Below are 22,848 nucleotides of genomic sequence, written 5' to 3' on the forward strand. Positions count from 1 at the left end.
AAGCCTCATTCTCTTAAAATAAATTAGTTTGCAATAAACATTTCACAAGTGCCGCAAGTTTAGTGTCAACAAGGGGACAGGCTCCCGTGGAAACCAGGCTGCATCTGTCCTGAAATAAAACCTCTTTGTTGCGAGGCCACTAATCTTTAGATTACACATCACACATTGTTACCAATTATAAAAATCAAAGACAAAAATAGGACAGCAGTTTATTTTTTTTTTTACTTTAAAGTAGGAATTAGGTAAATAATCATTAATTCTACGAGGTACAGCCTGAGCTGAATGAAGACCAGGGCATGAAAGTATTTTATTGGATTGTGAGGTTCCGGAGCTATGCTGCTCCTGGAAGTACAGATTAATTTTAAATATTTGTTTAGAGAGTCGATGATCCTGGTGGAAGAGTTACAACAGGCCACTAATCCAAGTTTCTATTAAGTGGTAGAATACAGCCTAAGAGGCTCCACAGAACACACAAGCACTGCTGAATAAGATTCAACAGGTTTCCTCTTCTGTGGAATTAAAACACCCACATGTGGCTGGAATATATAATTAGTCTGAAATCTATTGTGTCACTGCATTTCAGGTTGTTTCATATGATTCAGTGACAGGTCAAAAATGGGTCTCGTCTGTGAAGCATGTGGCTGAACGCCGAATTTCATTATTTGGTCGGTTGTCATCCCGGAAAACTGAAAACTGGGCTCTGCAGGTTGCTGCCGGAGTCCTGCACTAATCGGCAGAACATTCCTCCGCTCCATGACCTTGATGTAATTGTTTGGCTCCAAGGTGTCGTCCCGAACACAGGCTGTACAGCGGCGGCGGGCAACGGGCTCCGGGGGGGGGGGGGGGGGGGGGGGAGAGGTGGCATTTAACCCCCAGATGAATACAGCACAACTTGTTAGGTGTCCAACACCGCGTACAGCTAATTACTGCTGACTGCTGAGGACAACTGACTCTGAAACAGCTCAAGCAACAAGACTTTGAGTCATGTTTAAGGTTTTTTTTCCCCCTGGCTGCAGGAAGTCATATGAGGAACCTAAATATATCAGGATGACAGCAGATGGAACATTTAGTTACTTTTTGATAGTTACTTATATCCTAGTCTTATTATGGATGCCGCTTAAAAATATGGTCAGTAGAAATGGGATTTTTGTATTGAAAAGCAGCTACTGATCACAAATGTCTGGATTGTTCTACTTCTCTAAAGCTAAGTGATGTTTGATGTGTCTCCACATGTCAACCAAAAGCCCACTGTCATTGTAAAGTAATAATTCAAACATACTAACTCTCTCTCTCTCTGTGTCTCTGTGTGTGGTGGTGGTGGGCTATCTTGTTGCTCTGCTGTCTGCCTACATCCTCCTGTTTCTGAGGTCATGGGAGTTTTTATTTGGCAGATCAAGTGAAATCATGGAGTGGTCAGAGAAACTAGACAGAGCCACTGCAGGCCCCTTCAGCCTGAGAGCAGGGAAAAATCTCTTCTGCATGTGATGGGTGAGTCCTCACACTGTTGCAACAATTTTCAGTACTATCAGCAAATTTTACCACTGGGATTATAGCTGAACACCCACTGGTACCAACAAAGGCCCTCAGGGTTAATAAGGCTTGTTCTCTGCAAAGAGCCTTGGCTTTAATCGTATGTCTGCATGAGTTCAACATCTGCTTAATGCTTATAGCTCTGAAGTAATTACAAGACTAATAGATGCACTTAAGGCCAATAAAAATCACAAGAGGCAGAGATAAAGTCATTAATTTTGACTATGTAAACAAAATTATCCCATTGTGTAGCCAGAGGCTCGTCCTTCTCAACGTCTCCCCCCAGTGGAGGAACAAAGCACGACAGACAACATGGTTTTAATGCTCATTGACGCAGCCTGGGTGCATGAAGCAACACGCGGAAAGAAAAGCTGATTATGTTGAATATTTTAAGAAACAGTCTTCCTACAGCTTTTGGTCAAAAGTAAAATGTTGTTTATCTTCAATAAGCATTTAACATTGGCAGAGAACAGAAAGAGCTCACTCAGAAAGAACAATATGCAGTCATATGGGAAAACGTAGACCTCCTTTCAACTTTAAGGTTCTATGTATCAGAATATCATAAAAAAACCCATCTGGTCCTCTCATCTTCGAATTAGGTTAGTGCAATCTCAAAAAAACAAAAACACACAACATAATGTATTATAGCTTGTAATTTAACAAAAAATAAGCCAAAATGCAGAATATTTTACTTATGACTGATCAGTCTCTCATATCGCTGTGGATATTTGTGTCTTTCAGTCATTTTCAGCATTTGAGATAATTATCCTGTTGCACGACTCAGTTTGAGTTTGACTTACATGCTGGTATACATACGATACATGGTTAACAAGCCCAAAACATCACACCCTCCAATACTGACAGTTTGTATGAGGTGTTTGCATTTTGGTTTGATCCAAATGTGGAAATTTGCATCAGGGCCAAACATCTCCACTTTGGTCTTACCTGTCCAACGGACATTGTTCCAGAAGTCTTGTGGTTTCTTCAGATCCATCTTCACAAACCTAAGCCATGCTGCCATGTTCATTTTAGAGAAGAAGAGGCGTTCTCCTGGCAACGCTTCCAAACAAGCCATACTTGTTCAGTATTTTTCTAATTGTACCGTCATGAACTTTAATAACATTCAATATGCTAACCGAGGCCTGTCGAGTCTGAGATGTCGCTCTTGGGTTATTTAGCAGTGTCTCTGAGCATTGCACAGTCTGACCCTGGGTTAAACTTGCTGGGTCATCCACCTCTGGGAAGATGGGCTATGGGACTGAATGATGATAAGAAAGATGGAGTGCCAAAATATTTGGAAATGCCCTTATAACCTTTCTAAAAACAATGGGCAGCAATCGCTTCTCTCTGATTATTACTGATGTCTTTCCTCCTTGGCATTGTGTTAACACACACCTCAATGCTCCAGACCAGCAAACCGTCAAAACTTCTGCTGTCATAGAGTTGCTCACACTTGCTGATGCAAAGTAGTAATGACTCTTCATCATTAAAAAGAAAAAATAAGAAAAAAATCTGGATCTATACAAGCGCATCTTCACAATCTTAATTGTGCTCCAAATAGTATAGATAAATAACCAAAATCAAACCATATATTTATATTGGAAAACGACATTGGTCAACAGAATCCACATAAGCTATTGTTGGTGCAATGTCTACTTACACAGCCCAATTAAGATTTACTAAGAAACTGTTTCTTAGTAATTTGATGTTCCTATCTGTGCAGTCTCCTTTGACCAATTACAGTGTGGTCCTGGCAGCCTGCCTGCAGTAGTAAAGCGAGGAGTCCAAAAGACATTGGGCTAACAGACAGAAATACAAGCAGCTGGGCCTTGTGCTTCACTGCTACTGGTTGCATTAACTTAATTCTCTCCTCCACTGGGCAGATTTACACCTCTGCTCCTGATTAGATCCTTGGAGAGATCAGATGCTACTGGTCTGTTAGAGACAAAATCTTAACTGTGTTGGGTTTGCAGCTGCAGAGAGGTTAGATTTATTTTACCTTTCTTGTCTTTGTTGGTTTTTAACATGTAGAAACTTGGCAAAAGAAGAATCATGAGGCGGGATTTTGTAAGCAAGAGATTTAAAATCTAATATTACATTACCTTTTAATTGCCTGCACCATCAGGTAGCTGATGCTAAGTTTTCAAATACTAATGTGCTGGTGGATCAAAACTAATAATGTGACTTAAAATTAAGGCAGTTTCATGTCACTTTTGCACAAGAGATGTGATGTGGAGAGCAGTCTCTACTCACAGTATCCTCCAGCTGAGGGCAGTATTGTCTTAAACACGACACCCTCAATTTAAATGAACAAAACCCCATCCATCAAGCATGCTGTGTAGCGTACTGGGAGGCTAAATATATCAAAAGCCAGAATCTGGTCATTGTATTGATTTTGCTTACAGAGACGCCAAAGAATTCTTAAGTATCAGAATTTTAGATCAAAGGGATGAAGAGCATTTTACTGTCAAGAGTTTAACTGCCTTAATGTGAAGAATTTTAGTTTTTTTTTAACTTTCCATTTACAGCTTTGCCAGTACTGACTCTAACATGCTTTATGTATAACATTACCTAAAAAGATTAATATATTTTTAAAGACTTGCAGCAAGTAAACAGTGTCTGGTTCTCAATTATAATACTGCAGGAATCTGAGAAGGTATCAGTCTTTGAAATAGGTATAACAAATGCAAGCTAAATACATAGACATAAGATCAAAAAGATGTAATTAAACGGTTCAAATCAATATTCTGGGTTGACATGGCTGTGGCATTTATTAGTTATTTCCATGTGAAGCTGAAACTAGCTGGGAACTCTTCCTTCTCATCAAACCACTTTTCCACCCCCGATCTCTAGGTATGTTTCCTAGCAACACGTCCCTCAGACTGCCTGGGAAAACCCAATGCTTCATAATAGCCTCAGCTAATATAGATCAACACCACTTGGCTCTCCCACCCCAATCCAAGATAATAAACCTGTGCACAGAATGTACATTTTGTGCTGAATGCAGCACAAAATAACATCTACACTAACAGGCTCAGCTTTAAAATGTCATCAGGTTCTCTTGTGCTTTAATGTCTGGTGGCTATTGGCCTCCATGCTTTTAAGAGCTCCCTGTGACAAGTGATGTTGTTAAGAGTGATGAAGAGTTCGCAAAGTTGGAGGCAGTACAGAAAAAGACCATTAAAGAGTTTAGTCAAAAGGCCGCCTTGTGGCTGTTATGCAGGTGATTAAAGTCTGTCAACATGAGACAAACACTCATGAGACAATTTTCCATCAGAAAGATTGAAATTGTTTGTTTGTTGAGTTTACCACCATACAGTATATGACGTGAAAAAGGGGAATATTATGGCATTTTTGTTTATAAAACAGCAAGAAAACTGCTGCTGATTACTTTTCTTTCAGTCACAACAAAAAACTTGGTCAAAGCAGGACAAGAGTCATGTAAATAAGTCCTTTCTTCTGGCCAACACACTCGTGGGACGATTTCACACTGGATGATCTAGATGTGTGATGTTCAGTAAAATGTTCAGCTGTAAATTCTACTGAATCTTACACATATCCTGAGAACTCTACAAATCTTCTCTTCCATATTAAAAGTTTAATAGTAACCCCGAACCAAGTAGATTACTGCAGACTTATACTCCATTTGGGTGAAAAAAAAAAAAAAAAAAGCTGTGAAAAACACCACAGAGATTTGGCATGATTTATGGAAATATTGTCCTCTTTTATAATGCGAAGGAGACATTTAAAGAGACGCATGCACACTTGCTGCCTCCCAGCAAATGAAACTGTGTCAAGAGGGAAGGGAAAATATATACACATTATTCCTGGTTGAAATGACAAATGAGATGGGGATAGAGAGCGCTGTAAATACATTTCTCCTGGAGAGAGGGAGCAAGCTCATAGCTCTCCCCCAACAAAGCCTCTGGAAATCCTCTCAATTAAGCTGTGCTTTTCCCTATGTTTTGAGGAGGAGGCGAGGGTGAGGCATAATGGCTGAGCACAAATCACTGAGAGTCTATTGAAATAGCTGCCAGTTAACTATGTAATATTACCACTGCTGAAATGCCTCGCCCTTTATCCCTTTTCAATTGCAGGGCCAGATATTGAGAGTGCACAGGGTTTTCTTGATAAGTAAAGTATAACACTGATGAAACCGTTATTCTCTCCTCATAGATTGGAGAGAATGAACTCATCATTGCAATGCAATAAGCAGGTTAGAATGTCTATAAAAAAAAGTATGGAACCGCCTTTGGACTTCAAGTTGTATTGTTTTACAACTTTAGATGTAATAAAGCTTTGAGACTCATCAACTATAATCTTCTTGATCCCAGATTGAAAATCTAAATGTCCTATCTAAATTAAACACAGATAACAGCAGACTTTAAGTACAACAGTGAGCCTATGTGCATACATCTGAAGGCTCCATACAACTAGCTGCTGCAGTTTCCCCACATCCTCATTTAGGAAATTAAATCTATTTGAATCAGTAATTATGTGCATATTTTTCAGTTATTTTATCACTCTAAAACGTCTTACTCTTGACTCTCATGGTTTTGCTTTAATGAAGGGGGCAACACACAGAAAAAAATGTTCATTTCCCCAAAATACTCTGCAGTCATTAGCATTTTTGCAAAGTTATTAGCTTTGGGTTTTGAAATGATTATCTTGTTTCAAAATGCATCTTCTCATAAATTGCACTTCTCATGCAGGATGCTGCACATTTTTCTAAAAAAATTCTTTGATACTCACAACATTTTTTGGACTTGGTTCCTGTCGCACCGCTGGCTTTTGCTGTTGTTCTTTGTGAACTGGCTCCACTAATATGAAGCTGAAGTATTCTCTGATTGTGACATTTTAATTCAATTCTATTCAGTTTTAATATTTAGTGCCAAATCACAACAAGCGCCATCTGAAAGCACTTCAAAGATACAGCCCAGTTCAAGCCTATTAATTGTAACAATCATAATCCAATCAATTCCAGTTCATTAAATTCCAAATTAGTCTAATTCACACAAAACAATGATTTAAAAGGAAGTAGTTAGTTAAGGAAACCAACAGACTGCACGAAACTCCTCTACGATGTAAATCCCCCATTCTGAGCGTGCACGGGGGGAGTGTAGAAAGAAAAAAAACGTCCTTTTTAACAGGAAGACAGCCCTGGCAGAACCAGACTTAGGATGGGTGGCCATCTGCCTCGACCGGTCGGGTTTCAGAGGACAGAAAAGAGGGGGACAATAAGCATCATAACACCAGGCCAGGAATACCTGCTGAGATAGAGAAACACAAAATAATGACAACAATGATGTGACATATACACGAAGAGTCAAAGAGAGCAGAGCGAGGAAAGGTGCATTCTGAGAGGACCCCCAGCAAGCTAGGCTTATAGCAGCATAACTAGGGGATGTTTCAGGGTCACCTGAGCCATCACCATGATAATGATTGGTTAGTTTGTATTCATGGTGCAAATCCAACACAAACATCCACTAAACTGTTAAACCTTCCAGATTTAGGTGTTACCATTAAACTGAAGTTGTTTGTCCCACTTTAATAATGACAACCTGTCTAAGAGACCATTAGCTGCTTCAGTTCCACTCTGACACAATAATGACTCACCTGAATGGAACTGCGCAGAAGCCAACAAACACAGTGCAATCAGCCCTTGTTTTCATGCCGTTTAGTAGTTGCGTAGCCAACTCACAACTCCCTACTTTGTCTTATGGCTATTGATGATTAGTTTTGGTCTCCCATGACACTCCTTCAGCCATAAACGCAACCAAATGAAGCTATAAATTTCAAGTCTGACATTCAGGTTATTATGAAGTGGGTTAAACACACATTAGCGCTGAGTAAAGACTTTAATAAACACCAAAGTACTTGTGTTGTAATCAAAGTATGTCAGCATTGATAATGGTCCTTTAAGAGGATCAGGCATAGTAAAGCTATTAGAAGGAATGGAAGTAAAACGGATAAAAGAGGGGTAACCATGAAACAGAGTAAGACTTAGAGTTAGTTACATTTCTTTTATTCAACATTACGTAATTTATTTTCGTTTGGAAAAAAAAAATCCTTTAATTCCAGGTCAAATTACGATCCTTCACTCCATATGCACTGCACTGCGCCTTGCATTAAGCGATAAGAATGTGAGTAACAATGATTCATCTCTTCTTTATGGACACACGTGACTACAGAAGTAGTAGTGTGGTGAAATTTTGATTTCTTCTATCCCTTTGGGAATTTGGTTGTATAAAAGTCTTATTTATTGCTTACAGATCAAGAAAAAACAAATTTTTGCATTTTGATCCTAGCAAATTATCAATATATTTTTTAAGACATTTTCCAGCCTGACAAAGTATGCTAACACAGCCTGTGAGTGGTCTCCTATGACTGCCTTTCCTCAGAAAAACTCAAGGGGAAAAAATGTCACTCAGTGTTCCTAATTAGGACGAGAGAGCTTTATAAAGCGAATCTTAAAACCGAGCTAAAAACACCTTCAAACAACAGATGCTACAGTTCGAGCGTTTCTCCTCAGGCAGACACCCACTCACAAAGTGTCAGCAGAACAGGAGAGCAGTGGAGTATGAGCCACCTGGGGCAAACACTTTAAAAAAAGTGTACATGCACTTACCACACGTGAAAAGGGTGGTTGAGAAAATAAAGGTAGAACAATCATTAAAGCAGCTTTGATTCATGAGATCATAAATGATGGCTGGAAATGGGAGGGAAACCCCACCCACCCAAAGTATTAGTTCGGAAAAGCATCTCAGGACAGTAATCGTAGTACTAACCTTTGACTTTAATTTGAACTAAAACTGCTGTGCAGCATATAATTACAAAGTAACTTAATGATTCAGACAAAAATAATTCAATTTGAAGCTACAACACATTTAAAGCAGAACTTGCTATCTAAAATTGAACAGTATCAAAAAAACATTATCTTTTGCAGTTTTTTCATCAACACCTTTTTTTCTTCCCCGATGGCACAGACATGCACATGCACATGCATAAATCAATGCAACTCTGGGTGGTAATTGATGATGTGACATTGCACATACACTTATCGAAAAAAAAAAGCCACAATGAATACTTTTCGTAATCAAAGCTGTCACCTTTTCAAGCTCAGGACCTTTTCCAGAGGCCTGAGCTTGGATCCTGAGGGTTCTGCGCAGCATCCCCTGCCATTCGTAGGACTGTGCTTTATTTACCACTGGCACCGCTGTTACCTTCGCTTCCCAGATCTTTCCACTTTTGAATTTTTGAGCTTCTTTGCTCCTTCTTGATGTTGCTGTCACTTGGGATTGGTATATCTATCCCTACTGCCTGGATCTGGGTGTCCCACAGGACCATAGCTTTGTCATTGTAAACCACATTTAGTCATCTCCAAGTTTCACACTGACTTCGGGGCTTCAAACCCATATTCGGCACAGATGTTCCTGTACACATGGTAAAGGCGTTCCATGTATTCCGTGCCTGTCTGCATCTCACACCCTGCTACTTGGTGCTGGACTGTCACCCGTGTCCTGTCTGCTTTGGTAGACCCTGGTCTCTATTGCTCTTGTGCTCAGCACCTGTTCTTGTGCTGCCATGATTAGTGGCTTCATACCGTCGCTCAGATCAGTCTTTTCTAGCCACTGACAGGACTTCATGATATCAGTCCCTTCTTCAGTCTGTCAGTAGTATATGCTGTGCATCTCCTCTTCCTCATAGGGTTTCACCTGCCTGACTGGCTTTGACCTTCACTCAGCCACGGCCTTACTCTTTTTGCCAAATGCACAGTCTCAGGGTGTTGGTCTCAGGTGAAACCCTCCATGCATTGTAAAGTACTTTCCTGTCATGATATCAGTGGCTTCCATCTTCTCCTTTGGCCAAGTCATTATACTAACAGGATATCTGATAACTGGCAGGACATATCTGCTAAAGCCTTGTACTTTAAATTCAGCTAACTCTTCTGGACCTTACTCTTTGTAGGTGCTTTGTCAAAGCTGACTAAATCCTGGCTAAATCCTTGCAGCCTGTGTGGTTGCCTTTTGCCTGTGGAACTGTAAGGAATTTGTAGCTGTCCCAAACATCTGTCCATAGATGTCCATAGACACTTTTGTGATGATCTGCCTAAGTGGTTTCAGGTCATTGCAGAACAGCAGCATAGACAGAGGATTTCATTGGTAGATGCTGTACTTGAGGTTAACTTTGAGCTGACCTCCAGAGTTGTCTTCCACAGTCCCACTGAGCTCTTAATGAAGGCTCTTAGTGTCCTGTTGATGTTGTAAAGTACCAAGCATTCGCTCGTTATAGATTCTTATTGTCTTGAGTGACTGTTCTGTCGATCAGCAGCTGGTGTTTAACTCCTCTGGTGTTACTTCAGATTCCATTCTGGGCTTTGCTCATGCATTTAGCTGTGTCCCTGCTCATCCGCATGATGCCGAACAAGAGCTTCCATGTTAAGCAAAGGCAGATTATCGGGCTCTAGATGGATGGAATTGGTCCCTTCTGAGGAGATGGCTACTACTGACTCATTTCTTAATTCCCTGGAATAACTTGCCTTAATATTATACCACTCCTACGTACTGACAATGAAGAGGCAGCTGTGAAGACTGTCAATCACACAAGCAGAAAGCTTTGCCACTTATTGTTCAGTTGAAGTGAAGAAACAAGTACAGATTTTCAGCTTGTTCCTTTTTTTTTTTCCTTTTCAAACATGCAAACAGCTGTTTTCAGCATCTCATGTTTCATGTTCAGATAATGAAGAAGACACCTGTTTTTTTCCCCCGTTTTTTTTTAAAAATACATACATTTGAAAGTTTATTTAGAATTCATGTCAGTAGTGAACTGGAAACAGCTGGTATTATTAAAATCCAAGGTTACAGCAATCGAGGACACGGTCTAAACAATGATAATGCAGTATGAGTTAGTTGTATGTGCACTCCAAAATATTTTACCAAGAAAATCCATGATTCAATTTCTCATATACCAGTTCTATTAAGTCCCTGTCAATTCAAACCTACAAGCCCTTTTTTTGTTTCATATAAATGCCACTTAATCTAATGATACGTTAATACAAAAACGTCATGATCAAATCACATACAAAAAAAACTGAAATAAAATAAAATCATATATACAAACCTCTGTACATAGTGAAAATATGAATAAAAGAGACAGGAATAACGATGAGTTGTTTGCTCTCATATACTTGAGAGTGGGTCAATATTGGGAAGCTGTTGGTCCAAGCGTATCTGTCAGAGTACAATCTCATGTCATGATAAAATCTTTAAGTGGCGTGGTGTCGGTCGTAGACGGATATCTACAGATTGGCTATTCATCTGCGCAACATGCTCCATGCTGCAGACTGCATTGTCGTCAAACAGAAGGCAAAAAGAATAAAGGAGAGAATTAAAGACGGTAAGAGGGGCGGGCTGTGGTGAGGTATTCATCTTGTCAAGCTGGGACAAGGAGCGAGGAATGTGTGGGCAAAACCAACCATTTTTTCTGGGGGTAACGCTTACTGTTGATGTTGTTTTTGTTGTGTTGTCAGTGTGTTGTTTAGTCAAACTGTCACCGTCTTTGTTTACTGTACAATTCCTGAATCGATGGAGGCCTGTTTCCTGGTGGTCTTAGGAGGAGGTGGAGGGGGGGTCTTGCTGGGCAGAGGAGGTGGAATGTGCTGTGAAGAGACAAATAAGAGACGCTGAGATCTAATTTTTCGCAAGTCAACTGGGCTTTCCAGTAAATCTAAAAACAAATTATAAAAATCTGCAACCAAACTAAATTAGTGGCCTTTTAATGCAGGAGGCACTGGCAGGACAAGCGTAATCAACATTTATAACAGCTGGTTACTGTGATAAAACAGCACAGATTACACCAAACCTGTTCTCACAATCTAGATGACTGAACAGGGAACGAAATCAATCAATCAATCAATACACAGCAAAAATCCATCAATCATATTTCAACCGATATAACTGCATTTGGAAAAGTTGGGCCTTGCTTAAAATCAGAACCGTACATTTAGCTGAAAAAGTTGAAATCATCAAATTTAGAAACTACATGTTCATTCTGAAAATTGATACAAACAACGTGTTTAACAAAAAAAGGGATGGAGGCACAATAATCCAAGCTGTTCAGTTCTTTTAATGATATCATGATGAAATCCCCAAATTCTTTTACACTTTCAAAATGTTGAAATGTTTACCCAAACCGACAGTCACTCAAAATATACCCCCATCTTTACCTCTATAAGAGCCACCTTATCTGGGACGCTGTCTTTACACTAAATCACGTAACCTGTTGCTGGTTAAAAGATGTTCCCCGAGGTGTTTATTCTTTGACATGACACAACTGGTTCAGACAGCATCAAATTTCTTTTCAGGATACAATTCTACGTGTAGACATTTGATAACGTTTCTGAATGGTCGCATCCCATTTTTATCTTTTTTTACACAACCTTTTCGGATATTTTTGAAAACAAAATCTCCTTTTGTTAATGCTTTCTGATGAAAAAATGATAAATTACAAGCCTAACTGCAAGATTTTCCTCCATAAATCCCATCATTTTATGGATGTACTCCATATTTTTGTGGTTATAAAATGTGAGATTGAAACTAGTGGCTTGAGATATTCTTCTTGCCATGAGATAAATGAAATGCTATTTTTACTTAGTTCAGACAGAAGATGTCTCAGCTATTTATGCCTTTGCTCCACCTGCATGTCCTTCCCGAAACACAAGTTCCCAACAGAAACGAGTGACAAGGAGCAACGCTTGCCAACGACCTCAACTCCGCCTCTATAAAAGACTGCAGATGAAGAATGGCTGTCACTCAGTCTCAGAACATGTGCTCTCACTACATTACTGTCAGTCTGTCGCCACTCCGGTGTGCCCGTACTCTGTTTTACTACCTGTCCTCGGGCCGTGACAGTGGATAAATAAGATTAGTTAACGAAGTGGCGAGGCGAGAGAACGGCTTGAGTAGAAGTCAGTGAGTGTACAGAGACGAGCTGCTGATTAACAGCTGGAGAGCTTCTGATGGATGTGAGAGGTAAGGTAATCATCCAATCAATCACTTCTGAGCACCAGGCTGGCTGGCGGGACGGGTATAAATAACAGCAGGGTGGACAGGTAGGAACAGGCTTCTAACTGACTGATGCCTACACTCTTCTGTGACACACTTTACAAAATGTGATAGACAAATGCAGTGCAAGCTTAAATGAGAGTGTGAAACCTGCATGCACATAGACATGAACAATCATTAGCACAGGATGTTCAGAAGTAGTGGATTGTGGAGGAGGTTGACCCAAATGTCAAGTGCGTGCAGCGGACGCTTGTTTCATTATAAGTGCCATGCATCATTAAAGAGGTGCTCTCAGTCCTAATTAAAACACCTACTCTTTGATGTGTCGGGGGTGGTGGAGGCGTCGAGGGACTCGTCAAGTCTTGATTATCTAGCAGGTTGCCATAATCAGCTGTGCTGCCTTTCACCGGCAGCGGAGGAGGGGTTTCACCCTTGTCGGGGCAGCCCATCCCGTTCAGCTCCAGACCTGTGCAAGAGGGCGCTCATCAGCTCACATTCATCATCAAAATACATCAGCATTTCTGTAACAGCAGGGCTTGGTGCCAGAAGACATATCAGGGTACCTCCCTGATGAACTCCCTTTGACTGAAACGAACTGCAAGCTTTAAAGGAAAAAGAAATAAAATGTTGGAGACTTATAGAGGAACAGTTTAACACGTCAAGGTCATTACTATATTATCGTATGGCTGCTCTAAAGAGGCTATGAAATGCTTGCAAATGGATCTTAAAGGTGTGACAGATACTGCATAATAAATAACAGTTTCAGAGGGGTCTTGTCGAGCAATGAATCTGTGAAGAACTATACAAAAAAAAAATTGCAGCTCCCATCGCCTTTATGGAGCCTTATGGTGAGTTCAATTATGCTCTATGCAATTAAGTTTTGGTTCAGTCTTCCTGCTCCCATAATGTCCATTTTAGCTGTAACAAAAAAAAAAAAACAACATCTTTATTAACCCACTGCTGTTCTTCCTTGTAATTCACACATGCCTAAAAGAGGTGGCTCTGCCCCACATCACTGTATCCTTACACATATCAAGACAGCGTTGTGGAATCAGACAGCACTGTTGGTTTGAGTGGGGAGTTTCACGATGCCAGCTTAATGTGTACAAGCACCCCTGAAGTGGACCTTTTCACTTCTGTTACTACCTCCCTTGCTGGCACAGAGGCCAGCGGCAGATAGACTTCAAGCCCCCGCTTTGCCCTTTGTACTTTCACACATGACGCCATGAGCAATAAAGGCGCATTAGCCCAGGCTTGAGAAGGTATATGTGAACTAAATATTTTCAGCACAGAAGCTTTGAAAATTTATTGTGCATTTCCAAAACTTAAAAATAGCTCATGGTTGCTTCTCATGGCACATGGTTAAAACAGGTTGTAACCTATTGTGTGGTGTGTGCAAATGACACATTTAAAAAAAAAAAGCATATGTGCCAAAAGTCTGTGAGCAGGCCCTTCTCTTCTTAAAAAAAAAAGAAAAGAAATCAATGAACGTAAAAATGTTGCAAGTTACAAAACAACAAAATCAACGATAAAGTAAAGGACTTAAAAGTAAGACAATCTGTTACTTTGTTACACACACTGTAACTTTACTTACTTAAAGTAAGTCAATTAATGAGGGCGTTAAAACTACCTTTAGATAAACCTTTAAAATTGATGTACCACAGGACTCCTATATCACCGTTTCTGTGGTTTAGCCATTTTAGTTTCCCATTAGCGACACCTATTGTTTAGGATGAGTGGTCCAACAAATTTTGGTCTTGATGCCATGTTGACGTCACAATTCACTTGCACAATAAACAATATGCTAAGCATAGCCGTTGCTTAACTGGACAATAGACATGGATAGAAACTAGCTGTTAAACATAAGCAGGTTATTAAGCAGTTAATGGAAAATATATTTCCCTCAGGAGTTAACAAACACCTCATAACAGCTCTGGGGCAGAGCTAAAGGAGGGTAAATACATCTGCTAAATGGGCCTTTTGCTCCTGAATGTGTAAATACTCATTTGTTTGTTATTAAAAGGACATAAAAAAAAAGGATTAAAACCCATTTCAGTCCCAATGAAAGTACAGCACAGTAGGTTGTATAGCAGTGAGATTAAAGATTTCTCTTACTAGAAACAGTGTGTAGGCTAAAGGAGGCTTTGCTCCTTGGTGTGATGGGTGGGGGTGCTGGTGAAGAGGAGGAGTTGGTGGAAGAAGAAGGCCCAGGAGACACGGAGAGACGACGGTCTCCGCCCATCTGGATGAGAACTTGACTCTTTGGTCTCTGAGGTCTCAGAGGGCTGATCTGTGTGATCCCATATAGAGAAGAGAAAAGACTGAGTCAGTAGGGTGAGCAAAAAAGGTAACAATCGAAATGATTCCAGTCAATAAAACTGCAGAGAGCAATTTTTTCCTGTGTGGCAAATTAGTTGAGACTCTGATGAGGTATAAAAGAGGCAAATTAGTTCCACATCTCCTCTGGGATTGTTGTGTGCGCATCCACACACACATTACAAGTGCTATTTGTATTCCTGCAGGAGAAACCCATTTGGATAAATGCGCTCGTCGGGTTGCAGTATGTTATTTGTGGTTACGAATAATTGTTTGCATGCAAGACTGTGTTTTCCCCACTTTATTATGGCTGGAATTTGAATATGAAAAGACAAGTCCTCAGGGCTATTCCTCACTGTAGGAGACATTAACAAACAACTTTGTAATTGGCCAAACTCAAACGCTCAGCCATAAGGGAGACTGAAAATAACAGTACACTTTAGTCAGGGATGCAATTTTGTTTCACAATGTTAAAACAGCCCATCGTATTAAAGTAAAATCAACTATCTCTTGATATTTGAATTTGAGATTAGACTTGAAAAGCAAACACTACATCCTACATGAGACTCCTTGGTGCTCTACTCTTGACCCTTGAGGAACGGAGCCCCTTTCATGAGCCAGACGGCTCCACCATTACCAGGGGCCTACCTTGGATCTGATTCCTTTACTTATCTTTATGCAGTCAGGAAGCATTCCCACAGGGCATGTGTAGCGCAGTTGGGAAGGGGAGGGGGGAAGAAAAAGACATCAAGAAGAATTTTGGAGGAGCAGATGAGTAGCAGTGGAGAAGGTAAAAGATAAGACGGGAGAAAATAAGAATTCATATATTCGAAGAGAGCAGAAAATAAATCAGAAATGCTAAAGATGCCTCTCATACTCCTGAAGGGTCCGTCTACTCTGTGCGACACTGATGTTTGTATGTTTGACTTCTCGTGCGCAAGCGGAAAAATCTGACGTGACTGTTGTATAAGAAGACCACAGAATTCCCCGCTAATCCGGATTTCTTCATGACTATCTTCTTATTTACTGATTTCCTAGTTTCTTTCTTTCTAATAAGAATATTTGCAGCATTACTATTCTGGGGGGCAGAGACAATGAGAATCATTCATTAGATCAATGTTAAAAATAAATATGAAACCACGGATAAGCAAGAAGACAATGAAAGAGAATAAAGGAGGAAAAGTAAATGAAGATTCAAATTAAGATTACCGTCTCTGAGAGTATGACAGCTTCAGCTGGCTGCAGAGGGATCTCTGTAGTCTTCATCTCTTTGTCAAAGCTCTCTTGGTGCTTACTGTTCCTCTTCTCCTTCTTCTTCTCTTTGCGCTCTCTTTCAGGCTCGTCCCGGTCCAGTTTGTCCTGAGACTTGGTGTGCAGCTTCTTTGGTAGAAGAGGCTCCAGGGCAAAACTGATAAAAAGAAAGATGATTTGGTAATGGTCCAACATATCTGAATATAATCAATATCAACTCACTTTGAAATGTAAAAACAGTATTGACTTGTAGCAGTAATAATAATTTTAAAAAAATACAGTCTTCTCAAATAACTAAAGCCAGAGAACACATACTTATAGACTTGTAATAGTATTTTATGTATGTCCTGAAAAACTGTAAACCATGCGTTACCCGTCTGAGCCAGGCCTGGAGGGGGGGGTGTCGGAGGAGATGGAGGTGACTGAAGCTACAGAGAGAGGCCTCTGGGAGGAGGGCATGGTAAAGGAGCGCACCATGGAGGTAGGACGAGGTCCCCGCCGTTCATCTGCTGCCGGCTGATGGCACAGAGAGAAGAATTGAGCAAACGAGAAAATCATCTTAAACGCTACTTCCTCAAAGCTATCAGCTGATATCTATAGTTGGTTATGGTAGTAGTGGAATAAACAAGCTGTTCAGGGAGCATTCAGGGAGCAGGTTCAATAGTTCAGAACTTCATACCTATAAAACACTGATCATTTTACTTTGTGTATATATTCTGGCTCCTATTAAATAACTTAAAAAAAACCCAGCTGGCAGTGCAGACAAAAAGATAAATCTTTTCTCGGCAGACCTCCAAACACAGACAAACCACTGGAAAAAAAAACGTCAAAGGGAAAAGAAACAAATCAACCCTCTTGCGGGACTGCTAATTTCTGCCAGAAGAAATATGGCAGCTGTCGCTTTAAAAATGAACCCATCTGCATTTGGAGAGTGAATCAAGGAGCCCATCACACATCTGATAGATAGCTCAACTATCACACCCTGCAAAGTAACAGCTTCTCTGTCATTTGAAAGGTCGCTACTCTCTCAGTTTATAAGAGAAGGTGCGCACCTTTACCTCAGACAAGATTGTGGGAAATGCTTGGCCAAGCAACAATTAAACCTGTAAAGGAGGACAGAGATGGGAGGCAGTCCCCAGCAGCAACCTACTGCAGACAAACTAAGTTTAGCTCAAAGAAAAACATGAGCATTTGAAATGCTCAAAGTACACGCTTTTCCTTCTGGAATATTGATTATATTTATGTAGATATATGCAGAATTTTTTCAATTAAGCATGCTTCCCATAAGATTCTGAATTATTTTCTTTAACTAATGTTGTCCCATGTATATTATTTCCAACCAAACTATGACAAAATGACAAAGAAACGCAGAGCCCCAAATCCACTGATTTGCAAATAATTCAAACCCATTATGCAAGACATAACTATGTCCATTTTAAATTTGATCCAAACATGTCTTAAAAAAAAAAAAAAAAACACAACAAAGCATGTTACAACAAAACCTGCATAGGTTGTTATCCATGCCACATGCAATATAGCCTCCCCAAACCATCATGGATGCTTGCTTTTAAGTGTGTGCTGATAACAAGCTGGATGGTTCCTCAGGTGCTTTTCAAATTAATTAAAAAGCTTGGTTTGTCAGAACAAAATTTTCCACCTGTCCACCTTAAACGAGCGAAGGGCCAAAAGAGGCCAAAAGTTTATCAGTGAATCTTGTTTGTTCTAATTTGCGTTTGTGGATTAGGCTGTTCACCGACACTGTTTTTCAGAGGTGTTCCAGGGCTCACGCAGTGGTTTATAATGCAGAGTTGATCCAGCCAGAACCCCTCAACATGGGTTTTCAGCCTTGTAAAGTCATAAAGAGGTTTATTTCTATCATATGTTTTACTGCACATGATGAAATCCCACATTTTATTGCGGGAAACACTACTTTTAATTTGTTTAACTGTCTTTTACGTGATTAACCCTCCCTATCTTTATTTTCAAAACACAGTTTTTATAGTTATTCTATATATATATATATATATATATATATATGTATTGCTGGCATGAAAAAAAGAAAAAACCCTTACCAGAGTCTTTACTCCATACTGTTTCTCCACCTTCTCCCGCAGCTGTTTGAAGCAGGCCTCCATGCGGTCATGGAAAGGCCTCAGTGCCTCTGTGACCTTCTCACCATGGATGCGAACACCTTCAGCGAGATGAGGGATCTGGAACAAAACAGCACAATGAGAAACCTTCGTCCAATAAACAGCAGACATAAGAGGCTAGTCTTACGTCTATTCTTCATTCACTGGATAAACACATCATAGTCTGCCACAGACATTTCATTTGATTTGATATACAAGACCTTTGGTGCATGTTCTGAACAAGCAGTGAATGGACATCAGTTTGACTGTACGTACATAGAGGTTGAAGTAGAATATGTTAGAAAGAGCTGTTGCTATGACACCTCCTCCCCCTTCCTACCAGCAAGATCACCTCAACCAAACACAAATAAGAAACATGGCAATGAGAAAGTTTGGACTGACTGCATCTATAGACATGAGCTAGAAGTGATGGATGTTTTCTTCTTCACCACTGACGCAAATAATGACGCAGAGCACCCTTTGAAGTTCACTGCTGTCTCTCACACTGTAAGAAGCTGGTTTTCCTAATACAAAACAGCGGGCTCGCAGGTAAAAGGAGAGTGAGGGGGAGACTGAAAACTGCTGAAAACAGGTAATTAGGAAACCCCAGTACCACAGCCAATGTCAGCAAGCTTTTCTGACTAAATCTGGAGAGAGAAGAGGGGTGGGGGCGAGCGAGCAGCACAGGAGTGAATAGCTTTTTCTATACTGGATGAAATCACAGGTTAAGTTTTTTTTAAGGGGTATTTCTGCACCAAATGCCACCTTTAGCTGTGGAAAGGCAGTGAAGAATTACACACAATAAGTTGCTAGAAATAAGCAAAGATGTTAGAGTCAGCCGAGGCTAAAGCAGTGCTTTTCTTTCCCATAGCAACTGTAAAAACACTCCCATGCTGTCTCACTGCTGCGAGCGGGAAGAACAGTGAGAGGTGGAAGGAAAGCAGTTTAGTCTTTGATATTATGAATTCACAAAGAATAAAACATAACATTAACACCATAATGACGGTGACTAGTGAACAAAGCATAAGCAAGAAAACACTTTTAAGGGACATGCTACGTTTTCAAGCATGACAACAAGAGATCCAGCCATATGTTTTCAAGCCTAATCAAAGTGAGCAGCACGGTGAACCGCCACAATGAAGATTACAGCAGGATGTCTCTGTTAGGTAGATATATTCAACACCTGCATTTGTGCATTTGCTTGTGTGAGTAACTGTGTTTCTGAGCGGTTGTAGTAGCGACAAATGGATACGTTCAGTTGTCTTGTGTGTATATTTATTAACCCAAAGTACCATTAGCAGCGTTTTCACCAAAAGTAACCATGATGTTTGTACTATAATCTGTTTGCACATCTAATACCATCACAACAGACATTTGAAACAGCTTCACTCACTGCTAGTGGTTCAGATTTGTGCCCTTTTAGGGATGGAGCAGTCTTGACAAAAGTCAGCGTCGTACCTTGTTCTGTTGTGAGTGAAGAATAACAAACAAATCCAAACCTTTTCCAACTGTGTTGCTGGCATGAAAAACAACCTGGATCCCCTGTTCCAAGACTTTTGAGTCTTTGGGGAAGCTGGAAAGGGTCAACTTAACCTCACGACCAAAACCACATTCTCTTGAAAGCATATCTGAAGCAAAAACTCTAAAAGTACTATAATGAATCATTTGTTCCTTGCGGCGAGATAACTTCATCTTTTAAAATGCTTCCGGTGGATGACATGCATGCTGTATTTCCCATGGGCATACATTGATTTTTGTCTTTGACGTGCTGTGATGTGCAAGAAAAAGAAGAAGACGTCTCCTGAGCGACATTTTGAGACGATTGGATGAAATGAGTTCCCGCTGTCTGAAAATACTAAAATATGCCTATACCCTTTTTTTTTCTTTAAGCATTGGGTGATGTTTAATGTTTTAATGTGACAAGACATAGTTTCATTACTATGGATAAGCCAGAAAACATGGAAAAGCATGTTATGGGACCTTTAAATGTTTTATTCAAACTTTTTTATTTACTAATCACAGTCAGAAAAGTGGGTGCTTAACTGTAGACTACATCTCGTACAGTAGCACTCATGGTTAACAAATCCACTAAAGCCCTGAGCAAACGGAACAAAGAATCCCCCAAACCCTACAAAGGAGTATGTGAAGTATCTGGCCAGTAAAGGAAAGATTGTGTACGTATGTATTAACCTGAGATTCCCTGGAGCTAGCTCACCTTTCTTCCCTTTCTCTGAGGGCAGACTGCCCCTTCACAGCTGACTATAGCAGCAACTGACTTCACTCAACTGGAACACCATATCACTTCTATGATGTAACCTTTTGTAATAATCTCTTAACAATGTATGTTTTTGTTTACACATGCTTTGACATAAACTGGGCTTATAAATAGGGAGGTATATGACCATATAAGAAATATATTTCTGTACTGTTACCCCTGGTGTCCAACCATGTAATACAGTATATTAACAGCATCCTGTGATGGCAGTGGTATAAGGTGAGCAGATTGGCTTGAAAAAACAAACTGAGCAGGTATCACCGTAGCTGAAATCCAATGAGTGTTACCATGCTGTGCTCCACAAAACCAAAGCTCTGGTACAGAAAGATAAATGAGAGGAGGCTACACACATCCTGCGCGGATTTCCCCAGATATTGAACACCTTCATCATCATCACTGCTGGGACCTCTTGGTGAGAATAATAGAGGAGAGAAAACTTAGACAGAAAAGGTGAAGGAAAAAGAGGCAGAGGGGACAGCGGTTAGGAGAAAGAGAAAGAGGAGGGACAGGAGGACTGAGGGTTTTGAAACAAAAAAGCAATGAAAGAAAAAATTGCAAGAGTGAAAGCTGAGGCAAGATTCACGTCTCCCAGGATACCCACATCTTTTTATAGACCTTAAGATGATTGAGTGCGACTGAGTGGCGGCATGGCAACAGAATTCTGCTTGGTGGCTGCAGTGATAAGCTCATTGGGTAAGACACACAGGCTCAAGGGCAACACGCACACACATTCACTTGTTTAATTACATGTAGAAACTTTTTTTTTTCCTAAGAAGCTTTACTATGGCCCAGTAGTCTAAGAGGCATCAGCTAAATGATTAAGGATATGAGTAGAAGATTATCTGTTGTGAGGCTGAGGTGGAAGTCACAAAATGAGACACCGGAGACCTGGTGCTGCATTTCCAAAACGCCAGCAGTGTGCACACACCGCATTTAAGCTTACAAAAGAGTGGAATGCATACAGACAAAAAAAAAAAAGAGTTTACACTGTAAGACAGGTATGTATTTTAATCTAATTTCATCCTTTTGGGAGAAAAGGGCAAAGCTGGAGTGCCAGAGAAATAGAGGTTCATTTGTGTGGGTTAGCAGGTATCTGGATGAGAGGTCAGCGCATATGCACTAACACCACACTGTCACAGTGCTTGTAATGGTGTTGCTTTACAAAATGGCAAAAAGTACAAAATGGCAAGAAGAAACATCAGTATAGGATACCTATTTTTTTAAAAAAAAATTTTAAATTTTTTTTAAAGGAGGAATGCATACATTAGTAAAAGCACTGTCTGAGTGTAACAACTCTAAAGCAATCATATTGTTACCCGAGGTAACTGAAAGCTACATCGGTACACATAACAGCCACAAGCAAAGAGAAAGCGAATGGCTATCAGATAAAGTAAAACAGACACTATTCTCTATTAAAGTTAGTGGATCAGACAAGAGAAAAACATGATTCAGTATTAGACTTGCATTGGTCAGAAACAAGAATCCAACAGAGATGCCAATACGAGATCAATAAGGATTTTTCACACCTGTGAAGGCCACTCCTAGAGTCCCAGTATAAAAATATAGAGCTGGAAATGAGCACAATTAATTCCTGTAAATTTTGGCAAAAATTATCAGGATGTCATGAACCCGTAAAATAAGTTTATTTGAAACAAGGACAAAGCGGCATCTGGACTTGTTTTATGCTTTGGCACTTTGAAAACGTGTCACTGCAAAGCTGATGTTTCCTGATGTGCATGCTAATTCTCCCATCACAATCAATGCTGAACATTCTTCTTTCTCGCACTTTTCTGTTGGACAACAGTGAAAACCAATGAAGACACGGACACAATCATACCAGAACGAGGCAGCTGGCAAGTGAGAAATAGATACCTCTGCTGTTTAATATCAGCAGTGTCTGTTCTTCACTGAGCTCTGTTACTCTGTCCCTGCCTGACTCACAATAACCAGACTTCTGATCTGCACCCTGGGGTGCTGGGACAGCCACACTGGCTTTGAGCAAGGCTGTGATGACATATTAAAACCTTTAACGGTGGTCAAAAGGTCTTGGGAGATGTGCACAGCTATTGGTGAGTCAGGCAGTCTAATGAGCACACAGACTCTACTATACATGAGATGTAGGGGCCAGTGGCAGGGGTAAAAGATATTATGATAGAAACACAAATATCACTGTCAATACACAATTCGGCCCATACGTCTGAAGAAGCAGCTGCTACAAAGATGAATATATTCCTTAGGTCCTATGATTCAGTTTATTGCCACTAAGAAACCCTTAACTTTTTGT

General features: G+C 40.2%; 1 protein-coding gene across 2 annotated transcripts in view; it reads right to left on the bottom strand.

Annotated features, from left to right (window-relative positions):
* Positions 1 to 10,298: 10,298 nt before the first annotated feature.
* The window catches only part of dock1 (dedicator of cytokinesis 1), a 177,188-nt gene continuing 164,638 nt past the window's right edge, over positions 10,299 to 22,848 (bottom strand). For both annotated transcript variants that reach the window (XM_072374073.1, XM_072374072.1), the window contains exons 47-52: positions 18,233 to 18,370; positions 16,534 to 16,676; positions 16,119 to 16,317; positions 14,709 to 14,883; positions 12,908 to 13,059; positions 10,299 to 11,188 (exon numbers count right to left, since the gene is read on the bottom strand). In XM_072374073.1, the coding sequence (XP_072230174.1) occupies positions 11,093 to 11,188; positions 12,908 to 13,059; positions 14,709 to 14,883; positions 16,119 to 16,317; positions 16,534 to 16,676; positions 18,233 to 18,370 (903 nt within the window). In that variant the 3' untranslated portion in view covers positions 10,299 to 11,092. The remainder of the gene's footprint in view (positions 11,189 to 12,907; positions 13,060 to 14,708; positions 14,884 to 16,118; positions 16,318 to 16,533; positions 16,677 to 18,232; positions 18,371 to 22,848) is intronic.

This window comes from Leuresthes tenuis, unplaced genomic scaffold, assembly GCF_036924035.1.
Source record: "Leuresthes tenuis unplaced genomic scaffold, fLeuTen1.0.hap1 SCAF_20, whole genome shotgun sequence".
Taxonomy (NCBI): domain Eukaryota; kingdom Metazoa; phylum Chordata; class Actinopteri; order Atheriniformes; family Atherinopsidae; genus Leuresthes; species Leuresthes tenuis.